Raw genomic sequence first — 21,109 nt, forward strand, 5'->3', positions numbered from 1 at the left:
CGAGCGTTCGAACCGTTCATACGGGGTTGACATGTCCTGGTCTGTACCGACAACACAGCGACGATGTGCTACATCAACAGGCAGGGAGGACTGAGGTCCTTACGCCTACACACGTTGGCATACAGGTTATTGACAGACGTCTTCTGTCACTGACAGCCTGCCATGTCACACCGTGACAGATGCACCATTGATTCATGAGTAGATTGAAAATTTCTTTGTTTATGCAATGGAAATGGCATCACCCTTAGGCGATTCTCTCACTCGATTCGCTTGATAAACTGAGATTACTGAAGTAACCCAGAGTTACATCACCAAGAATGGTGGTCCCTTATTGGCTGTTGGAGGACACCTACCTACATACATACATACATACATACATACATTAGAGCTGCCAACGAATATTCGTTTTCCAAATCCATTTCCGAATCCAAAAAATAAATGAATAACCGAATATATCAAATTAAGCTCAGAATTAAAAATAATAATACAAAATATATTTTATTTATTATTATTATTAGTTTTCGCGAGACGGTGCCATGGGTAAGCGACGCGTTGTGACTTGTGAGCTTGTAGATTAGTTATATTTGCCACGCGACACGCCGACACCGGCATACATTAAAGAATAAATCATCTCTGCCTCGTACTCTTCCTAGCAGCGCAGCCTGCGTAGTGAGCACAGGGCGTGCAGGGCCGCGGGAGCCTTTTACGTTCTTTGCGCAGTGAGTGTAGGCCGCTCAGAATGGTGAAATCTTCTGTCAACAGCGTATCTAGTGATCAGAATCTGGGTCGGTGTTGTTTCGGACTGACGGGAGAATCATGAAGCGACTTTATCCTTCAGGAAATTATGAGAAGATAAATAAAATGCGTAAGAATGAAATGTGGTGCCGGGTCCGGCAGCAGCAGCAGCAGCAGCAATGCAGTGTTCTGTTCTGTGAATTCAATTAATACTGCCTCCGTGCCTCGTTTTGATAAGGCTGTGTGGTAGGATTGCTCATTTAAGAAAAAAAAAGTTTTACTGGAGAAGGGAGAATGCATGCGTTGTGTTCCAACTCGCTTTTCAGCAGCACCAATGCGCGGAGAGAGAGTTGCGCCAGCAATGCGATCTTAAATGTTATGTATCAGGTTGTATTGGTGTAAATATAATTATTAATAAATCCGAATGGCTCGAATTGAAATCTGAAATCCGAATGGGTCGAATTGCTCTAATCCACGTGGGTTTTTAAAACGAATATCCAAATCCAATTTTTGGACAATTACGGCAGCACTAACATACATACATACATACATACATACATACATACATACATACATACATACATACATACATACATACATACATACATACATACATACATACATACATACTGTTGAGTCAAAACTCAGGAGTGGAGCTTTTGCCAGACATCTTCCATATATGGTCAACGTCACACTCAAACTACACTTCCCAGAGTACAGCAGCAAAATGGCTGCTGCTCGTTAGGAGCACCTGAAGAGGTTTAAAAGGGCACTCAAACAAACAGAAACCAGAGAGAAGCTCCAAGTTCTTTCAGGAGTCAAGTTCAACCCAAAGATGCCAATGGTCTGTAAACTTAAAATGTTTATTTAATGTTTATTTACCTGCATGTTTGAAATGCTGCTTAATGATACCAACCATGCTACCATTTACATTGGTCGAGGGAGACATTGCAGCATTACGGAGTTGTGTCCTTTCATGTCCTTTGGATTGGAACTAGGAAAGAACTTTACACATACATACACATTCCCAGCCGGTCGCAGTACTTGCGCACTCTGCCTGCGCAAGGAATAATCGTACATAATGAAAACAGTGACTGAATAGCTGACGTATACGCTCACAATGTGTCACATTGCTGTTTGTTGTGAGCTTGCTATAAAGTTGGCAGCGGCTCATAAAAAAAGTATCAATCAGCCATATGGCACCTACAGTACAGTATGCTCACTCTTCCTGTCCTCTGTCTGCCGTTTGCTGTAAGTATGTGGTTAAAGTGACAACAGCTGTTGGTCCAGCTGTTGTTCAGCCGGACTTTTATGGAGGACTTTTAATTTGAACAATTATTGAGCAAATCGACCTTAAGGTGTGCAGGTATCCTGCAGGTAACTCAGTTGAAACCTCATATGTCCAAAACGGTAAAAGTGAAAATAGCCACTCTACATGAGGTGTTGTGAGCTTGTAGATCTGCTATTTTCACAACTTGTGTGTGGCACTCTTGTATGATGAAGTAGGAGTAGGGCATTCCATCCATCTTCAAACGATTATCCAGAGTCGGGTCGCGGAGCCAACAGTTCCGGCAGATTGAGGTCCTACACTTACCTTTCATTAGCCACTTCCTCCTGGGGGATCCTGAGGCGTTCCAAGGTCAGTGTGGAGCTGTAATCCCCCCATCTGGTGCACCAAGGACCTCCCTATAGTTGACACTCTGAAGCATACTAGATGCCCGAACCAGGGCATTCATTTACAAAAAGATGAAACATGGAGATGAAAGGTTTCTGCCCGACAGCGACGATATATACTTAAATATAATTTTAGTAGCCTATGCAGCATGGTGAGCCCTGTTATCCCTTTGTAGTTTCACCAGCTGCTGTTTTGCTCCTAATTGCGTTGTTTGACTTGTCATTTTTCCCCCTATAGCCTGCCTATTGTCACACTAACTAGATTGTTTATTTGCAACTTCAAGAAATAAACTGCCAATCCTTGAGGTTCACATAATATAGTGTGACATTGCATCATTTCTGTCTATAAATAATTGACCCAAGTATTCTCTTCATCTACTTGAGGGACTTTTTTCGGATAATGATTGAGGTCATTCATGCAGAAAGGGTGCATCACAAACTTCCCAGCACCGCTTGTGCAGTAGGTATAATTTGTGTCTTGACCGATAGTCCTTCACGGTGGTGGCCATCAGCAATGTGAGACCTTGTGCTCAGTCTATTTTTGAGCAGACCATTATCAGGCAGGTCAGGGGAATCATTTGAGATCCTTCACATCCAAGCCATCCACTGTTTCACATTGATGCCAGCAGTGGTTCGGACTGGTTCCCAAACATTTTAGCTCAAGACCCAAAAGAGAAATTAGACCTTTGCCCGGGACTCGAAGTAGTGAAAATAGCTAATCTGAAATAATAATAATTAAAAACTAAATGTAGGAAAGCTACCTTTAACCCAATCTCCCCCCTCTCTTCTCTCTCGCTCTCTAATTTTATTACAGTGCCAAATGACTAGTTGTCTCCAGACACTTTACATATAGAGCAGAGACCCAACGTTTTCCCCCCTGAGCAAGAATTTAGCGATAGTGGCAAGGAATAAACTCCACTTTAACAGGAAATAACCTTGAGCACAACCAGACTCTAGGGTGGGCAGCCATCTGCCATGACCGAGTCTGGGGGGGCGAGCAAATTTAGATTTCAGTTTAGTCGTCTTTTGAATACAATTCCATTTAGTTTTTGTCATAGTTTTAATGTAGTTTAGTTGACTAGATATCACCAGTAAGACGTGTGTGTGTGGAAATAGATGTGCAGTAGTGTGATCTGTAAACCTCAACAGTGCGAGACCTGCATTGTACTTGACCACAGTATTGGTGTAACTACAGTATAAGAGATTAGCTAGAAAACATTTTTACATGCACAATTGCACAGCTTATGGACTAGGCCTATAAGAGGGAAAAGTTGCATGGCTGCCGAAGGGAGAAGTGAATTGTCATTTTGTGTATTATGTCCCACTCCATAGTGCTGCAGTGCTGGTGCAAATGTGTTTTATTCTGATGGCAGGAGGCGATGATCACTCAACTCAATGTCGTGCATATTGTGTTCAAGGTTTTAAAACAAATGCAGGACTATTTAAGAAACATATATGATTTAATTCGTTGGAAATGGGATGCAGGCTTGAACAAGGTCTTCTCCAGCTGGAGAGGGACGAGTGGGGGAGAGAGTGGCCAATCAAATCGCACCAAAAACACGGTCCCCCTGACCGTTCAGCCGACTGAGTAGTAGTGAAAAATTTTCAGACTTTCTAGTGTTAAATCACTAACAAGGCATGGCATGCAGGCATGTTGGCAAGTGTGCCTTGGTAGACTATACACATGAACCTTGCCCCTGTCTCAGCCAATTGCAGGGTATCTAAGTTCAAGTGCCATGCTAGGGGAAACAAACCACGTATCCCATAGCCTGGAGGGATGGTGGGTCAGTAGCCTGGGATCAATGTGGACATGTATCCCATAGCCTGGAGGGATGGTGGGTCAGTAGCCTATGGGATCAATGTGGACACATATCCGATAGCCTGGAGGGATGGTGGGTCAATAGCATATTATGGGAGAGAGAGAGAGAGAGAGAGAGAGAGATTTATTTTCCTTTAATCTTGTTTGCCATTGCTTACAGAAGCTTACATCAAGTTCACTCATGGGTCTGAGGATGGGATTACTGCCTTACTGAAACAAATAATAATAATTGCATTCCTCTGATGTGACTGAATGTGACAACAATAAGGACAGAAGAGGTGCAGGCCGGATGAAATGGCCACCACCACGGGGGCTGGGGAAGGTCCAGGAATCCTTAACTGTTTAAACCTGGTGTGAAAATCGTACTACCTTTTAAAAAATGATTTTCAATAATTACTCTACACTACACTAAGATTATCAGGCTTGTCGAAGCAACGCAAAATGTTGCACCTCGATGTGATGTGATATCACACTCTGGGGTCAGTGGTGTGATGTGATATCACACTCTGGGGTCAGTGGTGTGATGTGATATCACACTCTGGGGTCAGTGGTGTGATGTGATATCACACTCTGGGGTCAGTGGTGTGATGTGATATCACACTCTGGGGTCAGTGGTGTGATGTGATATCACACTCTGGGGTCAGTGGTGTGATGTGATATCACACTCTGGGGTCAGTGATGTGATGTGATATCACACTCTGGGGTCAGTGGTGTGATGTGATATCACACTCTGGGGTCAGTGGTGTGATGTGATATCACACTCTGGGGTCAGTGATGTGATGTGATATCACACTCTGTGGTCAGTGGTTTCAAATCTCAATTGGCATCTCTGTCAGGTGGAAATCTGATATGCCTTTTCAGGATTCAAAGTCAAAAGCATCAAAAGTAGAAGATCAACAAGCTAGAAAAGCATCGCTTCGTGCCACGTTTTGAGCTTGCAGATCTGTAATATGATCAGTTAATTTACTATACATACTGTATGGAGATCCGAGTGTCTGCCCGACAGCAATGATATGCTATATTATATGCCAGTATAAGGCAGTTCCCAGCACTAAGTGATTAAAATATGATTCACACTGTGTACACCTGTCACCTGCTGGGACATTCCAATCCCACAAATATTTTTAGCTTGTCAGTGAAACAAATCTAAAAGGTGACCTGTTCTTTTTTGGTTTTGTTTTCATCGGTTTTCTTCATTTTCTGTCGTGAAGTCACCAATAAGGTCAACTTGCTTAAACAACAACAACAACAACAGTGTAATGAAACTAATTGCTGTTATCTGTAACAGGCTTTGAGAAATACGACTGTTGTTCAGTTTCCTTCTTTAGTCTCATTATGTAGTCTATTGTATTTTACTTACGTTTTCATAAGTAGGATCTCCACCATACAGACTTGTTCAGACTTCTTCCAACTACTTCAAATTGTCATAGAGAGAGAAAGAGGGAGAGAGAGAGAGAGAGAGAGAGAGCTCATATCAAACATGGTAATTATCGGAATGACTTACATGGCTATTACCAGAGGAAGACATGACTAATTAACGGTGGTGTGCGTGCGTGCGTGCGTGCGTGCGTATGTTTAAATATATTTTAATGAACGGAAATGACAAACATGGCAGCTTCCATTTCTTGGTTTTCACACTGTCTACTGTATGTTGGAGCATTTGAAGAGTGTGGAATAGTTGCCTGGCTAGCTGGCCTCATGAGTGACTAAGAGACTAGGTTTAGGAGTTAACATTACTAATATAATAATTGTGTTCAATGTCCGTGTGTGCGTGCGTGCATGCATGCGTGCGTGCGTGCGTGCGTTGGACAGAAATAGCGTAGCGTTGGCTGCGGCTCTGACAATGACAGATGGCAGGTAATGAAGGAGTGTCTCGGGCCCATGATCATGTTTCACGTCATAAAACACAGAGTATAGCGTCCGGCTCACGACATGATGAATGTTCTAATGTCGGGCTAATGGTTAGCATACAGTCTGGCCCTAACGTTATAGAGAGCATGCAGGCACGGCTCCCCAAACTTTAATTCAGTGAAAGACCCAAAAGATTACATTAGGTGTCTCCCCGGCCGCACTGGGACCCATACATTGGTAAAATACATTTACTGTATGAATTAAATGCAACAGCCGATCTACAGGCTCACAGTGGATGCATAGCTTGTAGATCGTCTATCTTCAGTTTTTGAATTGATAGAATTTGAGTCCTGAGGCCGATTCTACAAATGTCTTCCAAATCACTAGTTGTCACACTATTTTTGAATAGCCAACACTAAAATCTAAAATGACACAGATGCTGTCCCGGTTTTAATGGGTATAAAAGTACTGATTAACTTATTAACGAGTCCTGAAACCGCCCATGTAAAGTCGATCGCGTTTTTTGTTATAGTCACCTGAAACATCAGCTCCCTGTCACACTGAGGGAGATCCCCACTTTTACAGCTTTTAAAGGACAATTGAAACAGTGATTAATATGCCCTGTCCCATCCAAATAAACCAATAAACTACATACATTTTGTTGTAACCGCGATCCGCGACGGGACCCTGGCACAACATTTGGGGGGTCCTTGGCATGGGAAAGTTTGACTATATGGTCAATGACGTCTAGGTAGGGTTTAATGTAATGTCACCGTGTCTGCCATGCAGGAGCTGGACTCATCATCTTCAGAGCCAGAGGAGAGTTCTTCATCATCATCAGATGAGGAGGTCCAGAGCTCTGCTGAAGGTCAGACTTTGAACTGGATTGGTGGAAGAAGTAAAAGTACTCTGATGTAAATGTACGTTCCACTGCTGTTGAACTGCATTGACATTTGAAGTGTGTTTACATTTTCTCCATAGTCATTAACACACACACACTAACACACACACACACACACACACACACACACACACACACACACACACATCCCTTTGACATAAAATGTTTACCTCAAAAACATAAATCTTATACAAGAATACTTATACAATGCTGTGCAGTGCACTCCCATGGGCCATGCATGGTGAGTTTGAAGTAAGTCGGGGGTTCCACTATGTCCTTTTTTGGGAAACACTGTCAAACACAACAACATAGAAATAGACAACCTAGACTAGAACACAGCCATACCTGTCCTCATTGCGCACGTAAGACCTCCTGCATGAATACATTTAAGAGTGAAGAGAGCCTACTGTCAGCTGTCCAGCAGTCCAAATATAATTAAATTAAATTTCAGAGGCGAAGTGATGTCGGCAAGGTAAATGTAGGCCTATATGAAAACACTACTGTCCCATTGTGCAAGTGAATTAAATGAAATAACATTAGATTGTGGGTTAATAAACATAGGCCTATACAAGGAGGTTAAATGGGAGGCTATTGTGCAGTCAAAGTTACCAAGCTAGCATTCAGCTTTCTTTTATTGACCGGTCAGGCCGGTATGGTAGGCCTCATGCCGACCAATATAGGCCTCAGGCCTACCATACCAGGCCTCAGGTCTACCATTGCGTGGCACATCTATGAGCAGAATATTTATGTTCACAGTGAAGGGGTGAACCACACGCCCACTCACTATGCATATTTCATTTAGGAAACCCAGCCAATATTATTACTTGCGCAAGCAGAGCGCGCAAGTAATGTTTTCGCCCGGTCTCTTCCGCCGTGACAGCTGTCCCGCCATTCGATGTTTATGCAGAAAAACATCAAATCTGTGCCTGTTTTGCTGGGACCAAATGACCACAAATGACCATATTTCTTACGTCATCATTTAGGGCTAGTCATACGTATACTATATACATAATCAGCTACACACTTTATAGAGTATATATGTATACGTATATAGTATATGCCTATATACTATATATATACTATATATATTTCTTACGTCATCATTTAGAGCTAGTCATACATATACTATATACATAATCAGTAAAAATAAAATAGCAAATTGTGCCTGATCTGCTGGGACCAGAGTACGTGGTGTGTGTATATGTATGACTAGCTCTTAATGATGACGTAAGAAATATGGTCATTTGTGGTCATTTGGTCCCAGCAAACCAGGCACAGATTTGCTGTTTTCTTGCATAAACATCAAATGGCGGGACAGCTGTCACGGTTTTTGGGGCAAAGTAACCACAGTATACCGCTAATCAACTTACAACTACACACTCTATATAGTATATACGTATATAGTATATGCCTATATACTATAGATATACTATATATAGTATATGCCTATATAGTATATGCCTGCTTTGCTGGGACCAAACGACCACAAATGACCATATCTCTTACGTCATCATTTAGAGCTAGTCATACGTATACTATATACATAATCAGTAAAAATAAAATAGCAAGTTGTGCCTGATCTGCTGGGACCAGAGTACGTGGTGTGTATATGTATGACTAGCTCTTCACCCAAACTTATATAGATAGAAACTTGAATCATACTTAATAATACTAGGTGTTTATATGCATAAAGTAGGTAGGTAGCAAATAGTTACATCTAAAAATTATACATTTCAAACGTTCCTTCACAGAGATACTGCGATTTGACAGTTTACAGCAGTCGAAAGGACTTGCGCACTCTGCTTGCGCACTAGTTGTCCATTTATGGCCTACTAGTGTGCAACAAGCAAGTATGCACTCGACAGAGTGCAGTTCTAGTTATTATTATTATTGCTTGATTTATTGATTGAATACTTTATTAAACAGCACGAGTACAGTCAGACATTTTATTTAGGCTAAAATGATATTATCGGTTTATTTTATTTGGCCTACAGACAATAATAATGTGATGATGATATCATGATATAATGATATGATGAACGTGAAGTGTGGCCAGCATATTTTTGCCTGAGACTATGTTTTATTTATTTATTAATTTATCCTAAATTAAAAAATAGAAAATACATATGCATGAATATAATTATGTTTTTCTACCCAGGGCTTCTGTATAATGCTCTGCGTTCCTTTTTTCGAGGGAAGTTTTCAACGGTCAATTAGAGGTTTTTCACGAGTCAAAGGGTGCCCGCGGGCTGTGATAACTGGGCTGCAGGAGTCTCCATCTCTGGGCGTTCCCTGGTGTCGATGTTTTAAACATGATGAAAATTACTTATGAGGCTAGTGGGCGCATATATTCCTCTCCCCGTGCCCTATCTTTTCTGCTCCCCGTCGTGTCTCTCTGGTAGGCATTCTAATTCCCCAAATGGAATTATAACCTGATAACCCCTGAAGAAATAATAACCTGTAGCTGATTTGAGATCATTTGTATCCTTAATGATTTCTTGTGAGGGTGTTATTATTAAACGTGGGGGTAAACACACACTGTAAATCTCTACAATGCAAGCAAGGCCTTGTTGTTTGGTTCCTCTCCAGATGCCTCCCACTTGAAGCCCTCCGACTTCAACAGCTGTCCTACGTTTCGGACCAAAGGGAGGGATGCGAGGTAAGGGGAAATCGTCTGAAGAAGAACTCTTACCATGCTCCGTGCCTTCTTTATTCACATGAGATAATTTTTAAGCATCTTCTCTTTTCTTTTTATTAAAATTGATCATTGTTTTAATCCCGTACACTGCGATACAAGTTTGAAAAGAAAAAAAAAGATGTACCACGTCCAGAAACTCTGGTGCTGTGGACCTCCAAAATGATTCCCCTAGTAGAAAATGTGTTTTAACAATTTTGTTTCTTTTGATACATTGTCGGCCTGGGCCATGGCTCAGTGGTCCAGGCACCTTGGCTGGTAATCCAGTCTGGCAGTGTGCCGCGTGTTCGACTCCCGATCCCTACGGCCTTTACTGCATGTCTTCCCCCCAACTGTCTCCCCATTTCCTGTCAGCCTACTGTCTGTCCTTCCCTAAAAAATATAAAATAAAGGTGAAAGCCACAACAAAAAGCATTAAAAAAAATCCATCTTTTATTCTAAGTCATGGCGCAACTAGTGAGACTAAAACAAATTAATTTGCATTATGTGGGGATCAAAATCAATTCAGCGCCAATCGGAACACAATATATTATATATTTTTTCTTTTTTCCATACCGCATCACACAGGCCAGTTTGCAACGAATACCAGGCTTTCCTCTGAGATGGACAGCCTGGTGACGCGAGGTTACTCCAAAATAGAATCGAGGCTCGAAGAGGTTTTGAACAGATTTGACAGGTTTGATGACGCGAGCTTTCTGACGTTTTCAATCAGTGTGTCAGGGCCTTTAACACGCTCTCAATCCTTTTAGCACTCCTCCTCTCACTGTGCAGGTCAAATAAAGGCTGGGTAGGTGATAAAACGACTCGCCCCACACACATTTTACACCGATGGAACAAAGTAAAAAAGTGCATCGAACAACAACAGAGTCAAGGTCCTGTACAAGGCGTTGTTGCAGCACGCTGAGATATTATTTTGAAGCGTGTCCTCAGACGACAGAAGGCAATCTCGGCCAGGGCTGGTCATGCTAGCCGTATTATAAGCACTGTTTCCCAAACACTGAGTCGGGACACATTCTTGGGTCACGGACCATTTTGTTGATCGGTCGCAAGTAAATATCCCTTTATTTATTTTTTGTTTCCTACATTTGGGTTTTAATCATTATTATTTCAAAAGATGTTCAAAAATGTTCCATAGAATATTTTCAATTTAGCAGTTGAGACAAAGAACCATCTGATAGTCCATAGTAATTATCCATAATGTTAAAATTATGGATAAGGGTTCAGGAAAGATAGGCCTTTTCGGGGAGGGGCCAAAATCTATTATGGCTTAGATGATTCTTTGTCCTGTCTGCTAAAAACAAATTCAAACTTTTTTTGTCTTTTTTAAACATGAAGGTGCAGAGCGACCGTTTCAGTTTCGGTCTGTCAATTTGAATAAAAGCTGATGCTGCTGAGCAAGAGGCTAGAGCAGTGTGCCAGACTTTTTTGTTACTGCCCAACGCACCTCTACCTCCATTCCATCTGAACAATGAGGATGTGCGGATATTTCCCCGGCATGAATAATAATACAAAAAAATCCATAAATTAGAAAAACTAACTCTTAAGAAGTATTGAAAATAGCACAGCTGGCAAGCTCTGCATGGGAGCTTGTTATGTAGATCGGGTATTCTCACTAGTTTGAGTCCCACGGGAGACATAACATTTCTCTCTTGGGTCTGGAGATATAAAAGGTTTTGGAACCGCTGCCTCTCATAGCAACTTGTTTTCTCCTCCGTGTAGTCTGTCACCTCGTTGTGCTGTGCTCTTTAGGGGGAACCACGGTCCGAGAGAGCAGAGAGAAGAGGAGGGTGCCGAGGAGGGTGCCGAGGAGGCCCAGCGTCGTCGCACCATGGTGGACACGCTGGCGGAGAGACATATCGGAGCGGGTATCCCCCACCACGACCGCCGGCTCTATCGCGCCGCAGCCGTGCTCGCCAAATCCATCCCCGGATTCAACATCCTGGCCTTCCCTGACTTTTGGGGTCACCTCCCACCGCCAGGAAACGAACCCATGCCTCCACGCAAGCCCAAAGTACAGAGGTACGTATAGGCTACCCTGCTGTACCACAGTGGGCTGTTTAGGGGTGAGATCCTTTAGGGTTTTAACCATTCACATTCCTTAATGATTCCCTCTGAAAGGTCAGATTCTTTACTGGTTCCCTTTAACACTAGGAAGTCTGAAAAAAATTCACTACTACTCAGTCTGACTATATCGGCCCATTCGACCGCTCTCCCCCTTTATCCACTCGTTCACACCTCTTCAGCTGGAGACGTCATTGTTGCCTACACGCACTCACTTTTCTTTTTTTTTCTTCCCTCTCTTATAAATACATTATTATACACCCAATGAAAATGTACACTTCACAATTCCTAAAAAACAATTAGTTCCAGGAAGTCAAAAACGCAAGATACTGTACAGATAGCTCTGGTCCATAGCTCTAATGCGTTGCATTTAGAGCTATGTTACTGTCAACTTCCAGGGCTCGCATGAATGTAGACAAGCCTCTTGTCTTTAGCGTAAATAAAAATAACGTTTTTGCTACTCACCAAAACAAAGGCGGGTTGTGTCATTAGAAAGCCTACTTTCCTTAGTGGACGCACTCTGAGCCCCCACCACACGTATAAAAGGTACTTTTTGGCCAAAAAGGGATTTTGTTTCCACCGAAAAATATATATACTTTTAGTTACTCCAATGCGCCCTCTACCGATATTGCCCAGATAATTGCCTCATAGTCATAGAGAATATTTTTCCTCCGGTGAAAAAAATACCTTTCTGTCCAAAAAGTACCTTTTATATGTGTGGTGGGGGGCTCAGAGTGCTTCCACTAAGGACAGTAGGCTTTCTAATGACACGACCCGCCTTTGTTTTGGTGAGTAGCAAAAGTGTTCTTTTTATTTACGCTAAAGATGAGAGGCTGGTCTGCATTCATGCGAGCTCCGGAAGTTGACAGTAACATAGCTCTAAATGCAACGCATTAGAGCTATGGACCAGAGCTACTGTACAGATACAATAAGATATTATTTTTTGTTTAATAAAAAAAGAAAGAAAAACTGAACAAATTACTGCAGTATAGGTTTGTAAAAGGTTAAGCAAAGCATTGACCTCAGAGAAAATTCTGTCTCCATTTCTTTTAATTAATTCAGAAAGTTTCACTATCACTATCTGCAAAGAGTTCCAGGAAGAGTTCACAGAATACATACATAATTATTATGTAACTATGTGTAACAGAATTACAATAACTGTGATAATAAACACATTTTACACATTATATAGAGTAATAGACATCAGCTCTATCCACTGAACGCTAAAATTATCACCTGGTATAGCCGAGGTGACATTGTATAACAGAGTTTAAAAGAGCATATCGGGTAAATCAGAGGAAACGGAGTGTAACGGAGCGTAGCTGAACGGTTGGTGAGCCCGCCTAGGACTCCGGAGGAGATGTGTCAAAGTAACCCCCCCATGGACATCTTAACCCCTATCTGCTCTGTGCTCTCCCCTCTGCGCTCCTCTGTGGGCAGCACTCAGCTGGGTGGAGCTGAAAACTGAAGTTTCCCCCGCCTGCGCGATGCGAAAAAAATTATAAAAAATCACACCCGTGTGAAGTGAGTGGTGCAACTCTGTGTGGGCGTCCCCGGGGGGGGGGGGGGGTATGGAAGTTCCAGACCCACAGGAACGCACCCAGGGTGCTGGCCCGATTCCGGTAAGCCGCCCCGCGTCTGAAACGGTTGAGAAATGACAGAGTTACCGTGTGGGGGTCCCTGTACTGTACTGTACTGTACTGTACTGTACTGTACTGTACTGTACTGTACTGGCACACCCGAAATCTCCATATACAGTATACTGCGTGTGTGTTTGTGTGTGTGTTAGGTTGCGCACAGATGGTGAAAAACAACCATGCTGTTTTCGTGCTCAGACGCACCAAGCCACCCACCCACACACATAGCTCTGTAAGGGAGTGGTTGCACCACTCAAAAATAAAACAACCAGATTTATGCTATGCACAATGTGTCATCAAAACATAAAAATGTGCGCTGTGGAGGACATTTGCCGACGGAATCGCGTTCCTCTGGAGGAAAAATAAAGGTTGCAGACGATTCATCTAATGGCTCATGTCAGACTAGTTGGGAAGACTAAGTGAGCTCTGTTACCACAGAGATGCATGAGACCACATTCAGTTCCTTGTTTACATTTTGTGCGGGATGCTGTCGGCAAGTTGCAGACAGCATGGATGCTCAGAACTCAGAACAACAGAATATTATAGCAGTTATTATCAGAGGCAACAGAGTGGATCAGAGTTTAGCAGAGTATAACAGAAGCAACAGAGACAGGGGGCATCAATATAAAACGAAAGAAAACTAGAACAATGCTGCGTTCACACTGGCAGATGCAAAACATACAAAGCTACGCAGCATGTTGTAGCTTTGTAGCAGAACTTATTTGTAGCTTCGTAGCTGTTTTGTAGCTTTTGTAGCAGAGCTACAAATGTCACATGTACCTGTACAGGTATGTTCATGTCGCTGGCTTCCATTGAAAATGAAAGCCTTGTACCTTGTAGCTGCCAATGTGAAGTTATGCAGAATGTCAGTGAGTGTAACAAAGGCAGTAACAGACTAATACTAACCAGTAGGCCTACACAGGGATGTGCAGAGAATGTTAAGAGAGGCAGAGGCTGAAATTCCCTAAAAAGGAATCTACAAGCTGTCATCGATCGCGTCACACTGTGGCTTGTTGAGAGCTTGTAGATCAGCTATTTTTGGGGGACAACCCCATCCACTCTTTACTTTAGCTGCTAAAGATGCAGTGTACTACTACAACATGGATTTCTACACATAGTAAATGCTGCATTCATGGCCTGGAGAGGGCAATTTGCCAATTTTTACAGAGAGTAAAAGGGCAGGGGCTCAACTTCAAGCCCCCTTTGATGTCTTAGAGTTGACAGACAGAAACGGTGGAGAAGGATGGATATAGAATCGTGTAGTGCATCCGGAAAGTATTCACACTCCTTCACTTTTTCCACATTTTGTTTTGTTACAGCCTCATTTCAAAAGGGATTAAATAAAAAAAAAACTCATCAATCTACACACAACACCACATAATGATGAAGTGAAAAAAGTATTTTCGAAATATTTAGTACTTTGTTGAGGTGCCTTTTGCAGCAATTACATCCTTTTTGGGAATGATGCTACAAGCTTGGCACACTTGAATTTGGGGTATTTTTCCCATTCTTCTCTGCAGATCCTCTCAAGCTCTGTCAGGTTAGACGGGGAGTGTCGCTGCACAGCTATTTTCAGGTCCTTCCAGAGATGTTCAATGGGGTTCAAGTCTGGGCTCTGGCTGGGCCACTCAAGGGCTTCCACAGAGTTGTCCTCAAACCACTCCTTCGTTATCTTAGCTTTGTGCTTGGTGTCGTTGTCCTGTTTTAGTCGGAGGTCCTGAGCGCTCTGGAGCAGGTTTTCATCCAGGATGTCTCTGTACACTGCTCCATTCATCTTTCCCTCTATCCTGACAAGTCTCCCAGTTCCTGCCGCTGAAAAACATCCCCACAGCATGATGCTGCCGCCACCGTAGGGATGGTATTTGCCAGGTGATGAGCGGTGCCTGGTTTCCTCCAGACCTGACTCTTGGCCTTCAGGCCAAAAAGCTCTATTTTGCTTTCATCAGACCAGAGAATCTTGGTAATCATGGTCTGAGAGTCGATTAGGTGCCTTTTGGCAAACACTATGGCTGTCATAGTGTTACCATATTCTGAATTACCAAAAAGAGTTCACATAATATACTGTATGTTGTGTTGTGAGTTCACATGCGCGTGTGCATTGTGCGCGTGCACGTCATATGTGTGCATGTGTCGTGCGTGCGTGGTTCTGTTTGAATTAAATTCAGATATCAAAATAATCTATAACAAAAAGGTTATGCTCCTAAATTTCATCAAATATATATTAGTTATGTATTTATTTAAAGCAGTGGCTCTCAAAGGTGTGATCCAGGGACCATCATGGTTCCTTGAGGGGGTTCCAAATGGACCCATTATAGCTCTGTAACTCTGAGAGTGTAACACATGGACCCAAATGGACCCTTACAGGTCTGTAACTCTGAGAGTGTACAAATGGAACCAAATGGACCCTTACAGGTCTGTAACTCTGAGAGTGTAACTAGTACAAATGGAACCAAATGGACCCTTTTATAACTTTTAACTCTCATACTGTACAAATGGAATCAAATGGGACTCTTATGGGTCCATTTGGTCTTACTCTCAGAGTTATGGGGGTCCTTGAAATTAAAAGGTTTGAGAACCTGTATGCAATGGCTTATCTCTTATAAAAAGAGAGACCAGCCTATTCTCCAAACCGCATCATATCTTATGCTTTGCTTGGTTGTACAAAATAATATTCAGTCAATTTAATTTGCAGAAGGACTCGCCTCGCGCACAGCTGCCTTGTCTGTGTTGTTGACATGACATGGGCTTGCAGGACAGAACTTTTATTTGTGACAGACACATAGTTCCTTTGCAGACAATACAATCTGCTTCTCATTGGTCAGTCACAAAGCTAAGAAAACAGTAGCCTACTTTTTCTGCATGTCAATGATGAGATAGTTCTTTGGCATTTAAAGCTTTCCTCACGTAGAGCAAGAAGATACAACAGTCTATCTGCAGACAGCAAGCCTTTCTCTGACCTGCTGTCGGGACCAGTGCTGTAAGCGCGCATGCAGAGTTATGAATAATACACATTCCGTGGTTTGGGCTGAAAGTCCGCCTCCCACAGTGTTTTTCCACTACGAACCATTGAACGTGCATTGTAATACACATTGGTCTGAATGGTCTGTGAGCGTACAGATATGTGTAAAACCCCAGACATTTGAAGGAATTTATTTAAAAAAACACGGGACAGCCCCCCAAAAGAGGACGCATGGTATACTTTACTGAGTAGAGGCTTCCGTCTGGCCATAAAGGCCAGAGATGGTTGTCCCTCTGGAAGGTTCTCCCATTTCCTCAGAGTGACGCTGGAGCTCTGTCAGAGTGATCATGGGGTTCTTGGTCACCTCCCTGACCAAGGCCCTTCTCCCCCGATTGCTCAGTTTGGACGGGCAGCCAGCTCTAGGAAGAGTCATGGTGGTTCTGAACTTCTTCCAAAGTGTGTGAATACTTATGTACAAAAATGCTAGAAATAAATGTCCACTTTGTGATTATGGGCTGTTGTGTGTAGATCGATGAGAAACAATATTGATTTTAATCCCTTTTGAAATGAGGCTGTAACAAAACAAAATGTGGAAAAATTGAACGAGTAGTGAACTGTAGACGAGCAGGTATAAAACTGGTTCTTTATCTTTTTAGATTAGATAATGCTTGTATTTCACTCTCCTCATTTAAACTGTGTTTGCATTTGTATGTCCCTCTTCATTATTATGTTGATCCCTGTTCATAGCAGTTGACAGTATTTTGTTTTTGTTTCCAAGTAACAGTTCAGTTTGAATCAGCAGACATTCATGTCTGTTCAGCAAGAGTGCGTTATTTAAGGTCATCTGTAGGATTAGATGGAATCAGTCGAGGCGGATTTCAAAATGTTCGTAAACAATCTTTCATTATGTCAATGTTGATGAGGGGCTTTTTGCTTCGTCCTTCTACTGGCATTATATTTCAGTTTGGAAGGTAACTGCTATGAGTGGGAAAATTAGGGTCTATTTTCTATACAGCTACTTATGGGGAAGTAAGAATATAAACTTAGCCTATCCACAATCAGCAGAATGTGATGTACTAGAATTTCGCCGCCCAATCCAATCCAACGTTGCAGCACAATATGGGAAGAAGGAAATTGTGGGATTTGACAGACTCCACTTTACTTACTATTATTATGTGTTGTTAACTTGTTTTGTATTATTTTGATTAGTGATGCTGAAATCAAACTGCACACACACGTGCGCGTGAGTCCGTGGTGGGACTGGGAAATAAATAATGTGCAGAGGAACTTGGCAGGCGACTGCACGTTTTGTGGCGTGTGTGTGTGTGTGTGTGTGTGTGTGTGTGTGTGTGTGTGTGTGTGTGTGTGTGTGTGTGTGTGTGTGTGTGTGTGCCATTTCAGCTGCATCGCGATGTGATCCAAAATGTGTGAGTGTGTGCGTGCTGGGGTGTGGTTGCTTGGGGCGATAGTGTTTGTAGTAAAGAAATGCATTGCCGGCGTGAGTGTGGAAGGGAGGCGATTGTGGTGGCAGTGCAATGGCCATTGTTCCGCGGGTGGTGTTGAGGCTCGGCGTTCGGCACGACATGAGGAGATAGCGGCCGAACGACGCGGAGGGTAAGTTTGTGAAGTCACTGCCGTGTGAAGGACGGCGTTGCCGTAGTGAGTAGGGCAGTCTCGGCATGACGTAGCTGTTGACTTTGGGTCCCTTGTCCTGGGCACTTGGGTACAACTTCTCAAATGTATCTATATTAACAAGAGAGAAGTTGTCACGTGGCATGTGCGCACTAGCCAATGAAAAGATGTGCGCATGAAAAACTGTTCGCAACACGCCAGGTCTATGCAAGTGAGCACAAATGACATGTGAGAAAATTCATTCACAAGCCCACAAATGCCATTCAAATGCCATTCAACACACACTACGACTCGCTTACAATTTGCGAACCTGGCAACTACTACTCCGTCTTTTAATTGGCTACTAGCTCTGCCTGTCAGCCTCTGCTGCTCTCCGACTCTCCCTGACAGTCCTGTCCACTGTCCGGACTCCACAGCCCGCAGGAGAAAAAAACGAGGAAGGAGAGGAACTTTCGCCTCACGATTTTGCTTGTTCCTTCTAAATCTCTGTATATTAAATATCGATCTCTCAGCGAATCTCTTAGTTACATAAATATTGGTGTTTGACATATTTTGGTTTCTTCCAAACTATTACAATTACACCGTTCGAATTTGCCATTTCGCCTGCCAGCCATACTGCCGAGTACATTTGATTGCGCACACACACACGCACGCCTGGAAGCCACGATCTCTCTCTCTCTCTCGCCACGCCACGCCACGCACGCACGCACACACACACACACACACACACACACACACACACACACACACACACAGGAATAGCCGTGCAGCCTATACACGGCATCAGTGAGACAGGACGTTATAATCTTGAATTTCAGTAAATAACTGTCTTTCTCCGCACGCGCACGTGCGCACACAACATTATTCAAGTGAAATGTGTAACGACAATATTGGGCTAATATAGGCTACCAATATGTGGGTAGCCTACAGGGATTAATGAATATATATATATATATATATATATATATATAATCAACTATATACACACACACACACACACACACACACACACACACACACACACACACACACACACACACACACAAAATGGAAATAAATGGAAATGGAAATGGTAGGGTTTTTATTTTTGGTATTTGACTTTGCTATTGATGATTGTACGCAACAACAAGTATTGCATTGTGTGTTTGAGCTGACAGGCCCTTTTTGATGTCAATCAATCAAGTCATCTCAGGTCATTTCAAGCGGCAGATGCAAAAATCGTTTTTTATATTAAAATTATATATATTTTTAGGGCCATGTCATGTGGTCTAACTGCAAAGCCTTTGTGATCTATACTGGTAGATCCTGATCTACCTTTTGGGCACCGCTTAACGTCAGATCAGCGTTTTTGTCGGCCAGCGCCAAAAATGCTCCCCGACAGCATAATCGGAGCAAATACCGGGCAGTGTGTATGAGCCATAACGTGTTGACTACACTACACTACACTAATAAGGACACATAATAATAACTAATAACCCATCCGTTACTACATGTGGAGTCAACTCCCGCAATTTCCTTCTTCCCATAGTGCGCGGCAACGTAACTCTGGGATGAGCGGCCGCAAAGCGGCCGCGAAATTCTAGTAATAGATAATGATTTTGTTTGATTTGTGCTGACATTTTTAACATTGAGCTAATAGAGCCTTGCTCAGGGGATAAATTGAATCTTGACCCAACAGATCTAAATGTCCAAGAGCAGGGGGACAAAATACAACCACCTAATTGTATAAGTTACAGTTATATAGTATTGACATATTATACCCTAACATACAGATTGGACAAAAAAAAGTTACATACTGTAGTAAGGCTTTAATGAATATACAGTTTTACCACTTTAGCCAGCCCCTATTTTATACTGTGGCTATTCAAAAGTAGCTGATCTAGCTCACAATGAATTGTAGAGCTTATCCTCTGTTTTTGAAAGTTGTAAAGAATGTTGACAAATCTTGATTAAAAAATATATAGTTAATGTTGATATAAATAGGGACAACAGACGTTTTAGTGTAGTCCTACTGTAGTTTAGCAAAAAAAAGTAATACACTTTTGTAAAAAGCTGACTGAAAATCACAAAACTCTGCAGTTTAGGACATTGAGATGAGAGGCCATATTGTGTTGACAGCATTACATGCATAATGTGTAGACAGACAGTAATGTGATGTGTGCATGTTTTGTGAAGATACTGCCAAGTATTAGGGACACCACATATCTGGTGGCTGTGTGAGTTCAGCATGAGTTCAGTGGATCGGGTGGGGGGGGGGCGGGAGAGGGAGAGAGAGACATTACAAAGCTCCGTCTTTGAATATGTGGTTAATCACAGTGAGCCAGCTGGACCGAAATGCTGCTGATGTGAAAACTTTGTTTGGAGAGACATTCTCTATCCCCTTGTTGGGGACCGTGAGACAGCTTCTTCCACAGGCCTGCAAAACCTTACAATGAAGAGCCCAGACGGAGTCTTGTGCATTCAGCCTTCATTGATTTATCTCAGCGGTCGGTTGATAAATATATTAGTGCAGTCGTAAATTTCATGACAAGTTGGAGCATATAAGGGAAGACAATGTTTGGGAATGGTTGTGAAATAGTTGGTCTTATTTTCTTTCGGAGCATTCTATCATTGCTGTTGGGTGGAAACCTCATTATGGCCAACACAAAAAGGTCTTAAAAGTCCTTATACACTCACTCACTCACTCACTCACTCACTCAGTCACTTCACTGTCATCTGGGGACCCCCCTAACAAAATCACATGGGAACCCCTAGGTTGAGAACCACTGTACCAGTGCCATATGGCATTTTTTATTTTATTTTTTGTAAACTGCAGATACGTTAAGTAAATAAGACATGGGGCCCAGGGCTCACACAGTCTCTATAATATGTTGAACATTATATTATCTCTTCATCTACAAAATGTACGTACTCTCTGTCTCGTTGAAGTGTACGTGTACTCATATTTGGGTTTATTAGTGCTTGTGCAGTCTGTGTTTCTGGCTATGCATGTGAATGTTTTTGTGTCTGCAACTATTTGTGTTATGTTTCTGTTATGTTATGATGTCTGTACTAGTATGTTATGTGTACGTACAACAACAGTTCAAAGCAGGGGGGGCTCCAGGGGGGGGCTTTAGCCCCCTCTGGTGGAGGCTTGGCCCCACCT

At 42.5% G+C, this 21,109-nt stretch overlaps 1 protein-coding gene across 3 annotated transcripts in view; it reads left to right on the forward strand.

The window, feature by feature from the left end:
• Positions 1-21,109, forward strand: part of agbl1 (AGBL carboxypeptidase 1) — a 200,457-nt gene that overhangs the window by 75,981 nt on the left and 103,367 nt on the right. For 2 of the 3 annotated variants that reach the window (XM_083762454.1, XM_083762456.1), the window contains exons 12-14: positions 6,869-6,947; positions 9,570-9,639; positions 11,395-11,694. In XM_083762454.1, coding sequence (XP_083618580.1) covers positions 6,869-6,947; positions 9,570-9,639; positions 11,395-11,694 — 449 coding nt within the window. The remainder of the gene's footprint in view (positions 1-6,868; positions 6,948-9,569; positions 9,640-11,394; positions 11,695-21,109) is intronic. The other variant, XM_083762455.1, reaches the window with a different exon arrangement.

The sequence above is a fragment of the Protomyctophum parallelum genome, assembly GCF_964188405.1.
Source record: "Protomyctophum parallelum genome assembly, chromosome: 4".
Taxonomy (NCBI): Eukaryota; Metazoa; Chordata; class Actinopteri; order Myctophiformes; family Myctophidae; genus Protomyctophum; species Protomyctophum parallelum.